This window comes from Alternaria ethzedia (genome assembly GCF_023757985.1).
Source record: "Alternaria ethzedia strain BMP 0044 chromosome Unknown scaffold_38, whole genome shotgun sequence".
NCBI lineage: Eukaryota > Fungi > Ascomycota > Dothideomycetes > Pleosporales > Pleosporaceae > Alternaria > Alternaria ethzedia.
Window position 1 is genome coordinate 40,881 of NW_026056231.1, and position 15,896 is coordinate 56,776.

Genomic DNA, 15,896 nt, shown 5'->3' on the forward strand with positions numbered 1-15,896 from the left:
CATCAACAACATCCCCGGGGCCGCCATCGTGGACTGTCCTCAGCAAGCGAATAGAATCTCGTAACGCTACAATGCACAACAACGACTGCACCTTATACAGGAAAAGACCCGAACAGGCCTGGAGCCTACATCGACGTTAGGTCACCTACTTTGCATGTTTTGATGTTGATGTAGGCTGTAGACCGTCTCATGAAATGAAACATTTCCATAATCGTGTACTCTGTATATAAAATCATCATGACAAACGCCACGCTATGCACCCAAACCCAGTATCGTCCAAATCAGCGCCAATCATGCATCCACTTTTACTCCTCTCCTAAGCGTCCCTTGGAAATTCATCTTCCAACCCAATCGTCACCTTGACATTCATACTACCCAGCTCCTGAATCAGAAGCTTGGCAGCATACGGCATAGTAATCTTGCGAACTGCCTTCTCACTCTCACAGAGCTTGCAGTAGCCACTGTATCCCATTTGACCACCTATCATCATCATTAGTAAAGATCTCAAAGAAGAGTCGAGGGAAGAAGGGAAGAGAGAGAGGAGACTTACACTTCTCACAAACATCCACATTATGGGCATCCGAACTAATCATCAACCGCTCAAGAAGCAACTGACTAGCACCATACGCAATCAGACAATCACGTTCCATCTCACCCAGACGCAGTCCACCGTCCCTCGCCCTACCCTCAGTAGGCTGTCGTGTGAGGATAGCGCGCGGACCCCTTGCACGCGAATGCATCTTATCCTGTACCATATGCTTGAGTTTCTGGTAGTAGATCGGGCCGAAGAATGTGTAGAACTGATGGGCCTCTCCTGTGATACCGCTGGTGAGGTAGTCTTTTCCTGTGTAGGAGAAGCCTTTTTCGACGAGGATTTGCGACATGTCTTCGACGGTGGAGCCGCCGAATGCTGTACCGTATTCTAGTGTGCCGTTTAGAACACCGGCTTTGCCTGAGAGGAGTTCCATCATCTTGCCGACTGTCATACGCGAGGGGAATCCGTGGGGGTTCATGATGATGTCGGGGCAGATGCCTTGGTCGTTGAAGGGCATGTCTTCTTGTTGTACGATCAGACCTGTTGTTCCTTTCTGACCGTGGCGAGAGGAGAACTTGTCGCCGAGTTCGGGACGTCGTGTTTGGCGCATGAGGAGCTTGATCAAGGTTGTACCGGCTTCGTTCTCGGTGATGCAGGCTTTGTCGATATAGCTGCAGTCAGGCATCTTGTACTTGTCGGGCTTGTCTTTGTAGACGTTGGTAGCGGGGCCGGCGGTATCTTGGGGGATGGATTTCAGGAGGTAGGCGTCGCCGGCCTCTATCCGTGCTCCGACTTGTGCGATACCGTCTTGTCCAATGGCTTGATGGCTGGTATTATCCACATCGAGAGCGCCGGCGTTGATACGGTCGGAGGTACCGTTAGCATACGTCTTCAGTGGTGTGACGTGCTTCTTCAGAACCTGACAGCGACCGAAGCCGCGATCGCAGGAGGCCTTGTTGAGAATCAGCGCGTCCTCAATATCGTATCCGGAGTAGGACATGACAGCGACGGTTGCGTTTTGACCAGCAGGCAGCTTGTCATATTTAGTGAGTTCAATGGTCCGGGTCTTGACCATGGGCTGCTGTGGGTAGACCATGAGGTATAGCAGTGTGTCTATCCTCTTGAACTGGTTGTAGGCGATCGCTCCAATAGCTTGCTTACCCATAGCGCATTGGTAAGTGTTACGAGGCGATTGGTTGTGATGGGGGTATGGGATGAGACCAGCGACGGCGCCCAGGATGGTGAAGGGCTCGATTTCGAGATGTGTAGTGTATTGGTTGATTTCGCTCTCCTTCAAAGCAATGTTCGTATCGTTTTCTTCGTTGGTATCGAGATACTCCACCAGACCTCTTGTCAGGAAGTCCTCAAACTCCATGGTACCCTTGCGAAGCGCCTTGAGGTAGCGCGAGGTAACCTTGGACCGTTGGTTTTCGACAATGATCATCGGCCGGCAGATTCGACCTTCGTCCGTGGCGATGTGAACTTCGCAGTGGTCGTGATCGATGTGAATGCTAGTGAACTCGGAGATTCGTCCCATTCTCCTGAGTTTCCGGAAGCTGTTGAGGAATCGTTTAGGTGTGTCGGTGACAGCAATAGGTGTACCGTTGAGACACACACTATATACACCGTCTGCGTGGATCTCCTCTCCGGTCTGGAAACAGATATCTTCGGCCCCCAGCATAAACACGATCTTACGCACTGGATCGTCGTCATCTTCGGTTGTGATATGCGTCATGAGCGCCAAGTTCTTGACCAAACCACAAGCTTCACCTTCAGGTGTATCGGAAGTGCACAGCATGCCAAATTGCGAGGGTTGTAGCGCACGGGGACCAGAGACCTTACGCGTCTTTTCGAACTGCGAACTGATTCTCGTCATCATACCCAGCGCCGCAATGTAACTCAGTCTGCTCAGAACGTGAGTAACACCCGCCCTCTCCATCTTGAAACGCTTCAAACTCCAATTTCCAGTCGCAATGGCGCGCTCGACACCCATGGTGATATGGTTCTTGTGTACGCTGAAGTGCGAGAAGGCGTCAAATTCTTGCGCTCGGACAGGTTTCTTCAGTACTTTGTCGATGCTCAACTTGAAGTCGTGGTTGAAGCGCTTGAAGTGATCTTCGAACAAAAGCGACAACATCTGTCCGGACAACTCAAGACGCTTATTTCCAACATAGTCGCGATCGTCTACAAGCTTCGGGTCTTGCATAGCCATCAGAACTCGACGTGCCATGAGAGCCACGTACAGTGCCTTTGGTCGGTAGTTTGTGCCTTCGACTGGGACGTGGGGAAGGACGACGTTGGACAAACACTCGATAGCCTCCAAGTGATAGTTTCGGCTGCGCGAGGTACCGAGCGGCTTCTTCACTAGTCGTACGCGATGGCCGATATACTCAAGCGCTCGCTCCTGGGTGTGTATGCCTTCCTTTGCGCACGCTTCGAAGTTGGCAGCGAAGTTGTCCTGGTACGCGGTATCCTCGCCGGCGATTAAGAGTATGATCTCCTTGTCGGAGTGTACACCCAGTGCCTTCATTACGAACACGATCGGAATCTCCTCGGAGAGTGTGTTGTGGCGAAGGTACATGAGGCCCTTCTTCTGAATGACGTACGTCTTGGTTCGTCTCTCGTGCGTAGAACTCGTAACGCTGGCTTGCATGATGCCCTTGGCACTCTCAACAATGACACGATTCTTGTTCAGCTGCTCTTGAACCAGGATGACCTTCTCTTGCCCTCGGGTGATGAAGTAGCCTCCTGGGTCTAGCGGACACTCGTCCATGACTGCCATTTCGCGATCGTTCTTTCCTGCAAGCACGCACTTGTTGCTTTTCAGCATGATGGGCATGCGTCCAATCTTGATACCCGTCCGCTTGACCTTTGAGTTCCCACGGGTATATATGATGTCCACTACTATCGGCGCCGCGTATGTCATGTCGCGCAATCGGCACTCGTTGGGTGTAATGGTACTGCGGTGGTGGTCGAGGTCATCTTCTTCCTGTCGGTTAGGGGAGAGAACGCGGATGTCGGTGTACTCGAGGAGGAACTTGGGGTCGGTATCGCTGCGGACGAAACGGTTGGCCTTGAGGATTTTCTTGAGTTCCACATCGACGAAGTGGTTGTATGAGTCGACATGCTGCTTGACCAGTCCCTTGGTCTTCAGGAAGGCCGGCAGAAGATTCCACTTATCGCGCGCAGTGTTAATCGGATCGGTCAGACTCTTTCCGTAGTAGAAGGGCTCGAGGAGGGCGGCAAACTCGTCTTTGGCGTGGGTAAGCGGCGCTTTTCGTTTTCGTGTCGCCTCTGCTGATGTGGAAGCGTTGGGATTGAGGTCAGTCGCGTCGTCGCCTGCTGTATTCTGAGGGTTTGCGCCGACAGTGTCTACGTCCATAGCATCGTCAGCTTTCTTTACTGCGGGAGCAGCAGTCGCAGCAGTCGCCTTCGCGGCCCCGCGCGGGGCAGCTTCGGGCTTCGCGACTTCCTAAAGGCAAATTAGTCCCTGGTCGCGACAATCATGCGGGACCTCGTACCTTCTTGCCCACCATTTTGTGCGACAGTAGAGCAGTCGGCGAAGGTTGAGGCGGCGGGTGAGTAGGTTAGTTCGACCGACCAGCTGCAGCAAACATTTGGCGTTCGGCGAGTCAGAAGTGAGAATTAATACTGGCCAATCGGTAATCCGCAGTAGTCAAAGCATCCCTGGGTGAGTGACCAACAATCCAGACACCGAGACTCGCGCGAGCGGAAAAGAGAAGGCGCCTACAGCTTACACGAGCATCACGAAAATCTCAAGGTAGTTTCCTTTGTTGTTGTAGAAGTGTCTTGAGAGTCTGCTTTGAATCGTCACATGTAAAGCACAAGTTATCGGCAGACAAAGTTCATGCATTTAGTGATCAGGATTCGGTTGCTACCAATGCTATGCCATTCAACGCCCGCTATGCCACCAGAAAGCTATCTTCCAAGATTCAGATGCAAGCCAAATCGAAACTATCATCTCAAGTCTCCAAGAAACCTCATGCCAAGGAGCCACCAGCCATAAATCACCAGTCGTGTTCTGCAAGATCGTCACCCAGCGAACGCCGGTACTAGAAGGCATCGCTGACATCCGCCTCGCCGTTTATGCTTCGTAGTGAACCCTCTGCAAGGTCAACCCTCAGCTGAGCCGTATCCGCCTCGCGTTCAAGACTGTCCCACTCCCTGAGTTTCTGCCTCTTCGCATCTTCCTTCTTATCAATCATCTCTCTCAACTTCTGCGCCTCGGCTTCAAGCTTCAGAATCTTGCTCTTGTCGTACAACTCGGGTGCTCTTTGGCCACCAGGGATCTCCTTGGGGAGGTCGGAGAGATGATCTCGGAAGCGCATCGTACGGGGGTAGGTTGTAGCAGTAGAGTTGTTAGATCCGCGGAATGAGGGAGCAAAGGGTGCTGCTCCGCTAGGTCCGCTGCTGGAACCACGCGGACCGGATGGCGCACCACCGTAGTAACCTCCACCTCGTGGTCCTGCGCCCCAAGATCCTCGTCGGGAAGAAGGCCCCGAAAAGTCTCCTCGTCCTTCATATCCTCCAAAGCCACCGCGGCCACCACCACGCGGTCGTGTCGGCGCTGCTAGAACAGGGTTATTGCCCCGGGGAAAGGAGGGAGCCTGTGGTGTCAAGCTCGAAGGTCCAACTGGAGGGGATATCGCAGGGGAGGGATAGCTCCTGCTGGAAGGTCCTGTTGGTGGGGCTCTGGCAAAGCTGCTGTCGCCGTTGCGGTACGAAGACGACGATGGCCCAGTAGGAGGCGCGAAGTCTCTATCTCCGCGCGGTCCTGTCGGAGGACTGTCGCGTCTACGTGGAGGCGACCGCTCTCGCTCGCGACTGTAGTCTCGTCCTCTATCGGGGAGGCGCTCACGGAAAGGCGATCGTGGTGCTGAGGCGGGCTCTCTGACTGGTCGGTCTTCTACGAGGGCGGCCCGGCTAGGATGGATGGGTGGTGGGGAAGAGCGGCGGGACGTCGCTGTAGAATCTCTACCTGACGCATCGTTGGAAGCATATGCTGGCCGCGCTGGCGAAGGAGACCTGCGACTCCTCCATGTATCCGCAGTGTAAGGGTCGGGGCGCTCGCGTCTTGGAGAGGGTGAGCGGCGTCGGTAGTCGCGCGTATCACGAGTGTCGCGGGCCGGAGAGTATCTGCGGGGAGGGCTTCATATAAGGTCAGCAAATGGCACGTCGCGAGGGGAGACTGAAAGCATACCTATTCACCCGGGAGCGCGGCTCTTCGTACCGGCTCGGACGAACAGGCGATCTTATACCCCGGCTCCTAGCTGGGGAGACATCACGCTCTCTCGGTGGTGGAGACCTTTCGCGTGGTCGTGGGGAGCGAGTATACGAGTCGTACTGATCGCGGTCCCGTCGCGGCAGCGGTGACCTTGCCCTGTAGTCATCACGTCTAGGCTCCTCTCGTCGCGGCGAGAACGCTCGGCGAGGCGGTGATCGTGGGCGTGCCCTCCAGTTGTCGTCGCGACGTGGGCTCCGGGACCGTCTCCGGAAACCAGGCGATCGACTGCGCGGACGCGATGAACGGCCACCAGGAACATATGTATCTGCCGAAGCTATACCGCGACGAATGGGCGAGGCGCGACGAGGAGGAGGCGAAGCCCGGCGGGGAGGAGGTGAACGGGCTCGGTAGCTGTCTCCGCGTGGAGAGCGTGGGCGAGGGCCAGGAGAACGCGGACGGTATGTGTTGGAGTACCTGTCGTCTCTATGGCGGTGTTAGTAGATGCGCCCATAGTAGATGCCGCATGCCTGGGAACATGTTTGCGCATCGGAGCCTAGGCGGCCCTTGGTTTGGAGTCGACAAACCTTCGGTCTCCTCGATCTCGCTCACGATCCCTGTCCATTTCTGCGGCGAGGGTGATGTGCTGTGCCTATCGCAGGTAAACAATACTAAGTGATGTGGTCGTAGCGATTAGTCCGGGTTGATAGCTAACGACTGCGCTTGCTGGGCGGTGGGCGCTGGTCGTGTGTTGGGTCGCAAAAAGAGAAGTTCAGAGCCAAGCCTCCAGCGACTGGACGCGTTCGTAGGTCACGTGCGGGGGAGGCGTGCGAGCACTGGCCGTGGGTCAGTCACATTGCAAACAGCCAACCGTTTGATTCACATTCAACTTGGTCGCCGGATGTGCAATCGGGCAGCCGAGAGAGGGTACTGTATGCGTGTGCGTGGTAGATCCAGATTTCCGTAGGTAGCACCTCAGACAGCATCTGGTGTCTTCCTCCATGCGCTCCTGACATCGCTACATCTTTTCCGTGCCCTTCAAGTGGAAGCCTCAATCTACTCCTCAGTAGCCAAGACATTGCGCGTCTGTTGTCCCAGTCTGATGGCACCACCCCTTGACTCACGTTTTCAGCTATTGTCTTTCACATCCTTTGTCCTGCATGTCGCATCCGTCAAGCCTTTCGTCGACACGAGACATACCACCCCTCCATAGTCAGCATACAATTCTTCCGTCATTCTTGTCCTTGGAAGTGAGAAATTCTTCATCTTGATTATGTTCAACTGCGGTCAACCTTGGCTGCCGCATGTAACGCCGTATCCCAATGCTGAATGTGCCGAAGCCCTACTGACCATTGACATCCGTGACGCCGGCTCGCTGACAGAGCTCTTGAAAAACGCAATCCGTAATCTTTTGTACAAAACACATGTCCTTTGCGGACTCTTGACCAACAGACCTAGCGCCTGGTCTTTCGCTCGTCCTCCCGCTTCGCGCGCTTCCTGCTCTCCTGGTTGATCATGTCCGCCAAATCATCTTGATCGATACTCTGCCATTGGCCTTGCGCTTCGGCTCTTTGCCTTGACTCATACTCTTTCTTCAGTGCGTCCTTGTCAAGCTTGTCACTATCTGCCAACTGGTCGACATCAACCGACACGTCGATGTCTCCAGCCTTGCGCTTCCTTTGTGCGTGTCCAAGCGCATCGCGCCTAGCCGCATCTAGGTCATAAGCGTGCTCGCCGCCAAAGAAACCAGTTGCCGAGATGTTCTTCTCGGGAAGCACTGTACCGGCGCTGCGTGGTACACCCGGCTCTTCAGTCTCGATTCCTTTCCGCTGCTTCCGGAGCTGGAACTCTCCACCGATGCTCTCTGCTCCTCCAATCTCGGATGGCATGGCAGATGCTGTTGTCATCGATGTCTGGATGCCGCTCGCGTCTTCGTCGCCCCCCTCCTCGTCATCTTCGTCTTCCTCCTCTTCTTCGTCGCTCTCCTCGTCTTCGCTCTCACCCTCAGCTCGTAGTGCTCCCCAGATACCACGCTCTACAGGCTCGCCGACATGAGTAGGCTGTTGTTGCTCTTCCAGTATGGCTGTTCCATACAGATCGCCCCCAAATTGTGGCTTGCCAGCGTCGTCGATCGGGGGTTTACCCCACTGGCCAGGCTGGAAGCCCCAGGAGGAACCAGGAGGGATCGGAGCGTTTACACCAGGGACGCGCATGTTCGGGTAGGATGGAGGAGGGCCGAAGCGCTGCATGTTGATGAGCCAAGGGGGTGGATGGCCTGGCATCATTCCGAGAGCCTCGCGGAGTTCCTCGCTCAGCTCGCCAGGCTTGAGGTTCACGAGGTTGGTCTCGAACTCCTTGCCCTCGTAATAGACCTCGCCGTACCGCGTCAACTCTGGTTTCGTCTGTCGCCTGAAGAAGGCATCGTATAGTTTTGCGTAGTCGATGTCGAGCTTGCCGAGCTTTCCTTGGACGCGCTCTCGCTGCTTTTGCCTCATCGTCATGTCTGCCTGCTTTTCCAGCACTGCATCACGCATCTCTGCGATGCCAGTTTCCTGGATGAACTTCGGTAGGGCGAACGGGGGCTTCTCGATACCGCGTTTCGATGAGAGGTACTCGCGCTTAAGCGACCAGTGGGTCGGGACCGGAATGACGTTCTTTGCTCCCTTGATGGAGATGAGCAGCTGTGGATTTGAGGATGACACATCCGTCCACTCGACCAACTCAGGCCGGGGGACCAGTGACTTCAGTTGCGCGACCGACAACTTGTTCATCTGCTTCCGCTGCTTCTTGGAAAGCTTGGGCTTGCCATCGTCCTCGTCCTCGCTGGGGATGTCGTCGTCGGAGAGATAAATTTCTGGCTTCTCCTCGTCCTTGGTCGCCGCTTCCTCCTCGGTCGGCTCCCTGAACTTCTCGAAGACGCTCTTGTATTCCTCAAACGCGGGGTCGTCGAGGTCGTACTGGTTCGCGATATCGTCAACGGTGAGAAGGTTCGCGGGCTTGACCGCCTGTGCTTCGTTATTGCTGTCGCTTTCGGGTGCGGGAGATTCGCTCTCACGCGCAGAGTCAGCGGCCTCGGACGGTGTCTCCTGTATGGCTATCAGTATAATGTATTGCGACGCGCGTGGTTTACTTACAGAGCGCTGTTGCTTCTTCTTCGCCCGGCGATAGGCGTTCTTGTTCACCTGCTTCTTGCCCTTTGCGACTGCGCCTGACATGGCGGCGGTGATTGCGCGGCGCGACACTGGAACTTGAGATGTTTGATGATACGCGCGGCCCGGTCCGTGTATATGATCGCGCGATGTGGGTGGGTGCAAGGTGATGCGCGACAGGTCGGAGTCGAGGTGGAAGTTGCTGAGCTCGCGCCGAAAGATTGAGAGCCTGTCTTGGCGCTAACGGGGTCGCCCCAGCCCTAGCAGTTGTATCCACCCACGCCGGAACTTCAGAGGCAATCATTGAAGAACATCAAACAAGCCCAATAAATTTTTGTTGACAAAGGATATATGATTCTATACTCATGGTCTGCTACATTAGACATGACTCACGTGTTGCTTCATACAGCTGCTACACTAAGACCGATCATCGTCCTTGAAGATGTGTCCCCAGAATCCGCGGAAATGCTTCTTCTGTCCAATCTCATTCATATCCTTGATCTCCTTAGGCGTCAGCTTGAACGTGTTCGCCCTCAAGTAATCACTCAGCCTCTGCTCCTTTCCACTCGTCGTAATCGGCACAATATCCTGGTCCATGCACCACCTAAGGTAGATCTCGTTCTCGCCCACAGCATACTTCTTCGTCAGTGCCCCCACGTAGTCATCTAGAGGACCGGGCTTGGCTTTCGTGGCAGGAGTGAGAGGCGCATAGGCGACTGTGGCAATGTTGTTCTGCTTGTGGAATTCGAGGAGTTCTGGCCTTTGCAGGTAGGGGTGGAGCTCGATCTGGTTGCATACTGGCTTGACTTTCGCGGTCTTCAGGGTGGCGGCGAGATGGTTAGGGAGATAGTTGGAGACGCCGATGGACTTTGCGAGACCGGATGCTTGAACGGCTTCCATGTCGGCCCATGCTTTCTGGAGGTCTTCGTCTGAGCCTGCAAACCACGGCTGGTGGATGAGGTACCTATGCTCGTCAGGGTTTAGATGGTTGATGCGAATTTGAGAAACATACAGGTCAACATGGTCCAGTTGCAACTTCTCCAGACTCGTCTTGATAGCTCCCGCAATGTTCTTGATGTTGTCGTTGTTGACTTTAGTCGTGACATACAGCTTCTCACGTGGAATACCGCTCTCCTTGATCGCGGTGCCTAACTCAGTCTCGGTCTTGTAGACTACTAACAATCAGCGAAGTTCTCACATACCCGTTACACAGACTACGGCAATCAACATACCCTCGGCGCCATCAAGATGCGTATATCCTAGCTTGGTCGCAATCTTGACAGAATCGATGATAGCCTGGTCGATCTTGCTTTCCTCGCCAGTCTTGAACCAGGCAGTACCAGTACCGTAGCCTAACATTGGCATTGAAGTACCATCGTTGAGCTTCAACTTGGGCATGGTGACGTTGAGGTTAGCCATTGTTGCGAATGCCCGTACTGGTGGCAGCAAAGGTGTTCTGATGTGGTGAGGCGCAGGCTGGATGGAATTGAGCTGGTATCTAGCGCGACAACTTATGCCTCGAACGTAATTGAGCATCAACTGAGAAGGAGTGTGATGGCGGTTATGTCTTACTGTGTTTCGTGATTACCAAGATGCCGCGCGTGGCCCAATGCCGAAGGTGGGGTGATGCTGGCAAGCGACGTCACCGCGAGTGCCTGCCCCAAAACCCGATACAATACATTTCATTGCACCATTTCGAAACTTAGAGCTTTGTCGCTACTGTACTAGGACAGCTATTTAGAAATTACTAAGCTGTTTAACATGCGCCGAGCTGCCTGCTTCTAGGATTGTGTTCCTGCATGTCCGACGCGCCGTCTTGACTGGTCGCCCAAGCTACTGTTGGCTAGCCTGATGAAAGCACTCAAGGGTATGATACGAACTTTGGAGAAGTAATGAAATGCCTTGCGTTATAGTAGTATGATGCATCGCAAGATGTTGCGAACATCGTCGTCTCTACTGTGCTTATACCAAGTTCTACAACCTCCAGCTCTCCGGCTCCCTTCCTAATGAAATATGAATACAAGTCGCCCAAGATGGTATACTTTGAAGATGACTGAATATCGATATTGCCGCCCGTACAACCAAACGCCTCCTACTATCCCCTACGTCCATGCCAAGAAGATCAAACCATCCGCATTACAGCGTGACGCTGGATCGCTGACGTGGTTGCAACCCACCGTCAAGACCGAAATTCTATTTCGTCTTCTCATGGTACGTCGTCTTCTCGTGCTGTGTCGACACGCGTTGCAGCGAAACCACTAGATAGCGTTAGTAATTGTCTACTGTCAAATGCAGACATCCCATTGTGCTTACCGAAGTCCTCAAGGTTTCTCTGCTTCTGTTTCCTCTTGAGAAGCTTTCCATGCATGAGATTATCAAAGCCTTGACTACCCTGTAAGATATAATACACTCCCGCCATGATGCAGAAGATGCCGAAAGAAAAGGCCCAAACACGGACCACGGCAACAATGTTCGTTCTCCCTCCCACAAACCAGCCAAAGATGGTGAAGCATGTGGCGAGAATGTCGACGACCAGAATCGCGCCAGCTAGCTGCCATGAAGGGATGGATGACCAGAATGGACCGTTGGCGCGGGTGATGAAAATAAGCCAATTCTCAGTCAGTGTGATCTCGAGGAATAGAATAGGGTCACGCTGGCCATGGTTCTGGACAATGCCACCTTCGACGCCCTGTTGCTCGCCTGTGAGGTAAGGCAGCATCGTTGTCATCGTGATCCAGGTGCCTACAGCGAGGATGACGCCAAGGAGGATCGACATTCCCCAGAGTTTGGGGAGATTCCATTTGACAGGAGTCCGGCTGTATGGCGCGTTATCATAGGCGATAGCCAGCGTCGCTACGTTCGATTAGCTCGTGCATGAAGAATGCAGAAGTGGTGCTTACCGATATCAGCAAAGATTGCGATGAACACTACCAACTGTAGGTTCAGGCTTTCGTTGAGAATAGCGATCCAAAGACCCAAGAATATTTCCAGGTGCAGCGACAAGGCGATGCGGTAGACGACATAAGCATACATGCGATGGAAGATTTGACGCGAGGTCTTCAGCGCGTCGATGATCGCAGAGAGACCAGGAGCCAGGAACACAATATCGGCAGCGGAGCAGGCGGCGTCAGAAGCGCCTTGCACGGCAATGCCAGTATCTGCCTTCTTCAACGAAGGCGCATCGTTCACGCCATCGCCAGTCATCGCGACAAGGTATCCTCTCTGCTGCAGAATCTCTACAACGTTGTATTTGTGCTGTGGGAACACTTCTGCAAAGCCATCTGCACCTTCAACGAAGTCATAGAACTCCGAACCAGGCATTTCGCCGCCACCGCTCAGACCGAGCTTCTCAGCATCAAAGATGTTAGTGCCTATGTCTAGAGTCAGCCAAGTGTTACGCGTCGAGATAGTTATATCCTTACCTAAGCCGAGCTGACGCGACGTCTCTCGCGCGATGCCAACGGCATCACCAGTCAGCATCTTAATGGAAAGACCCAGTGACTTCGCTTCGTTGATCGTGCGATACGTGTCGTGACGCGGAGGATCTGAGCATGGCATAATGCCCAAAATTTCCCAGCGCTCATCTTCGCGCTTGCGAGCAACACCAAGCGAGCGAAAGCCGCGCGTAGCAAACTCCGCGACCTTGTTCTTGTACGAGTCTACGACATGCTCTGGAAGTTCACCGTCTTCCTCAACAGTCCGAAGCACGAAAAGTGGAGCGCCCTTGACGCATGTTATGCGCTCACCTTGGGGCGACTCGACGACTGCCTGAACTTTCTTGGATACTGGGTCGAATGGATGAAAACGGATGGCTTTGTACTTGCTGAGCACGTATTTAGCGCGCGGATAGTGGCGTAGAGACTTGAGGAAAGCCTTGTCGATGGCATCGATGCCTTTCTTCTTCCTTGATGCGGCCAAGCAGGCAGTAAGCATTAGGTCTTCCGGATCAACCCCTGGTACAGTATATGGTTCAGCTAGAGAAAGCTTGTTCTTTGTCAGCGTTCCAGTTTTGTCAGAGCACAAGATCTCGACACCAGCAAGCGATTCAATGGCCGAGAGCTTCTGCACGATAGCTTGCTTCTTGGCTAGGTAAGCCGCACCGACTGCCATAGTCGTCGTTACAACAGCAGGAAGACCGACAGGCACTCCGACGATCGTTATCGCGAGTGTGAACCGGAGGATAGTGACGATGTCGTTTGATCGATAGAAAGAGCTTATCCAGACAACCAGCAATGAAACGATGACCAAAACCAACAGAATCGTTCCAATGCCGTGCAGTACCTGGGTGAAGTGACCGGGCCCGCTGGAAGCGCTTGCAACGAGCGATGCTGCACGCCCAACAAACGTCGAATCGCCGGTAGCTGTAATCACAACGAAAGCCTCGCCGCGCTTGACTGCAGAAGATGCGTAGCACGTATCTCCTCGGTGCTTGTCGACAGCCAATGATTCTCCAGTGATCGAAGATTGATCAACCTGCACGAACGCATTCTCCGTAACGATGCGCCCATCAGCTGGAACGATGACGCCCTCCTCGACTTGCAGAATGTCGCCAGGCACCACGTCAGATGCTTCGATCTCAATCAAAGTGCCGTCGCGTAATACAGTAGCCTTGAGGGCCAGCGTCTTCTTCAGTTCTTCCACGATGGAGCCAGCCTGGTACTCTTGGATGAAGCCTACACTCGCATTTAGGAGGAGCAAGCCGCAGATGACACCAAAGTCGACCCAGTCCTGGAGTCCTGCAGCGAGAATGGCAGCCGCTTCCATGACAAATTGGATTGGTCCGACAAAGAACATCAGAAATTTGACCCAGTTGTTCGTTGACTCCTCTGCATATGGTGAGCAAGTGCTGATGGTGAGAAAGAAGTATAAGTACCTTTCATTTTGTTTTCGCCAAATTTCTTCCGCCGTATGAGTACCTCTGCGGACGTCAAGCCAATGCGCGTGTCAGTCTGTAGAAGTTCTTCTGGGATGAGGCGTGCGCCGCCTGGTTGTTGCGCTTCTTCCTCTTCGTAGTCGGCGTTTTCGCCATCTTGTGACTCTAGATCTTCGATGAGCTGATCTATGTCCTCATCCTCCTCTTCATCGTCCAACTCAATGTCATCCATGTGAACGTTCTTTTCCTGGAAATGGTACTTGTCGTATGTCTGGCCATTTGATGGATATATGCCGTCGCGATCCGGTGACGTACCGGCTGGCGACTGCATTCAGTCAGCTCTGATTAGACAGCTGGTAGGTCAAGCCCAGTAGTGTTGGGGCTCTATGACAACTTACCTCGGACATCTTGATGTAATGCTAGTCGCTGATAATGTCAAACACTATATGCAGTTTGCTGTTTGTATGATACAAAGGGCCAAGGAATATTTGTCGGTTACGCGAAGCGACTAGCTATGTTGCGAGTGCATCTGCGTCGATGTTGAGTGAAGTGTGGGCCAATGCGCTTTCATCCGTGGAAAGGGCTTCTCTGAAGCATCGTTGCGCGGGAAAGACTTCAGAGCGCAGAAAAACAACCCTGAGCCTGAACACCACGCGGGGTGCGTTAACAAACACAGTCGCGATCGCGCAACGCGACGTTTGTCGTCGGAGGGGCCTGCAGGAACGACCGAGGTGGGTTGGAACGACTCTGACCGGAATGTTGTGAGAACCCCACGGGTTGATGAGGCCACAAGGACGCGCATGATCAGCCTAGCCTGTTTTGAAGTTAAAGGGTCACGTCGAGAACCAGCCGCCAAGATAAGGTGGCCAGCTTGCGGGATCGCTGGGATTGTGAGCTGCGGCGGCCTGCTCCAGGGCTTAAGATTATTAGCTCGGCCCTTGGGGTTTAGTGCATTTGGCATCGCAATCTGTTTGGTATGTAGTCTGCGTGTCTATTGCGTTAGTATGAGCAAAAGACACCAGACGATAGTTTCATCGTATAGAAACCGCAATGTATACGATCCTTATCGTGTTACTTGATTTTATGATGTTCTGCTCCAGGACTCGTGGTGGTGTGTTGCGCGACAAACTTCCGTGGGTAGAATCCTAAGCCTGCGCCTAGCATGGCCATCCCATGTCACCAATTCAAATCGACCAGATATTGTCACAGATCATGTTCGACATGACGTAGCGCATATTCCTGTCAGCTCACCGATGACACACGAGCCTCGCAAGACGATCTATTGCGACTCTTCTAAAAGGCTGGACATGGCAGAACGGAACACGAGGATCGTTTGTGTGGATGAGCTGTTCATCAAGACTAAGCTTGACAAGGGCGCTGCGACGCACAGGTCATCCTCAATCTGAGTGGCGCATAGTGAAGTTGAGTTCTTCAATCCGTTGACTCAACGCCATAAAGGGCTCCAAAAACTAGATACGACGAACTTCGTGACATTGGGTCTGCGGCAGCGCCAAGTTTGACTCGACCCATATCGAGTCCTACGCACCCGTCAAGCATTTGCTTGCTGCAAATATAGTATCCCGAATTTCATGTCAATGAAGGTCTGGCTAGAAGTATAAGAAGGTCTTGCCACCACAGCAGTCCATCGCGATGTGTGCGTCTGTAAGACCCAGTTTACTGCTTCTGGCGGGATGTCCCTATTCCGTCTGCGTGGAGAGCTTGCACAACAGTCTCTTCCAGCAGGCAGATAAGTAGGATAGGACAAGAATTGAGTCTGGCCTCACGAGAGATTGACCGCGCGCTGAACTCGTAAGGCCGACGCGTAGGATCCCTGAGCAACTGCTGTGCTTTTGGGAAGATCTGAACAAATGTTTTGTAGGGTTTCGGTAAACGCACTGTGGACCCAGTTGCCGTGACGTTTCTTTTTCTTCATCTGGAGCAGTATCGCTGGTGCACGGTGCACCAACGTGTTTCCAAGGTCGCCTCCGTCCGCCCTCGACGCTACCCATACATAGCGTGATCGGACCTTTCAAAGCCCTTCTGTCAACGCAGCGACTTGAGTAGGGCTCGAAAGACTGTCACACTAGACGTCTCCCG

At 53.5% G+C, this 15,896-nt stretch overlaps 5 protein-coding genes across 5 annotated transcripts; all 5 read right to left on the minus strand.

The window, feature by feature from the left end:
• Positions 1-316: 316 nt before the first annotated feature.
• RPC2 (DNA-directed RNA polymerase III subunit) lies at positions 317-4,071 on the minus strand (the record flags this gene model as incomplete). Its single annotated transcript, XM_049381267.1, has 3 exons — positions 317-480; positions 551-4,007; positions 4,057-4,071. 3 exons carry the CDS (start codon positions 4,069-4,071, stop codon positions 317-319), a joined length of 3,636 nt encoding a protein of 1,211 aa, XP_049228934.1.
• A 537-nt stretch (positions 4,072-4,608) lies between these two features.
• On the minus strand, positions 4,609-5,596 carry J4E87_009694 (uncharacterized protein; the record flags this gene model as incomplete). The annotated part of the gene is made up of 2 exons (XM_049381268.1): positions 4,609-5,479; positions 5,535-5,596. 2 exons carry the CDS (start codon positions 5,594-5,596, stop codon positions 4,609-4,611), a joined length of 933 nt encoding a protein of 310 aa, XP_049228935.1.
• Positions 5,597-7,231: 1,635 nt separating this feature from the next.
• Positions 7,232-8,992, minus strand: J4E87_009695 (uncharacterized protein; the record flags this gene model as incomplete). Its single annotated transcript, XM_049381269.1, has 2 exons — positions 7,232-8,863; positions 8,912-8,992. The coding sequence occupies 2 exons, from the start codon at positions 8,990-8,992 to the stop codon at positions 7,232-7,234; spliced, it is 1,713 nt and encodes a 570-aa protein (XP_049228936.1).
• Positions 8,993-9,343: 351 nt separating this feature from the next.
• On the minus strand, positions 9,344-10,345 carry J4E87_009696 (uncharacterized protein; the record flags this gene model as incomplete). Its single annotated transcript, XM_049381270.1, has 3 exons — positions 9,344-9,890; positions 9,939-10,098; positions 10,159-10,345. 3 exons carry the CDS (start codon positions 10,343-10,345, stop codon positions 9,344-9,346), a joined length of 894 nt encoding a protein of 297 aa, XP_049228937.1.
• A 774-nt stretch (positions 10,346-11,119) lies between these two features.
• PMA1 (plasma membrane H+-ATPase) lies at positions 11,120-14,206 on the minus strand (the record flags this gene model as incomplete). Its single annotated transcript, XM_049381271.1, has 6 exons — positions 11,120-11,184; positions 11,240-11,779; positions 11,827-12,297; positions 12,349-13,752; positions 13,800-14,124; positions 14,198-14,206. 6 exons carry the CDS (start codon positions 14,204-14,206, stop codon positions 11,120-11,122), a joined length of 2,814 nt encoding a protein of 937 aa, XP_049228938.1.
• Positions 14,207-15,896: the final 1,690 nt, after the last annotated feature.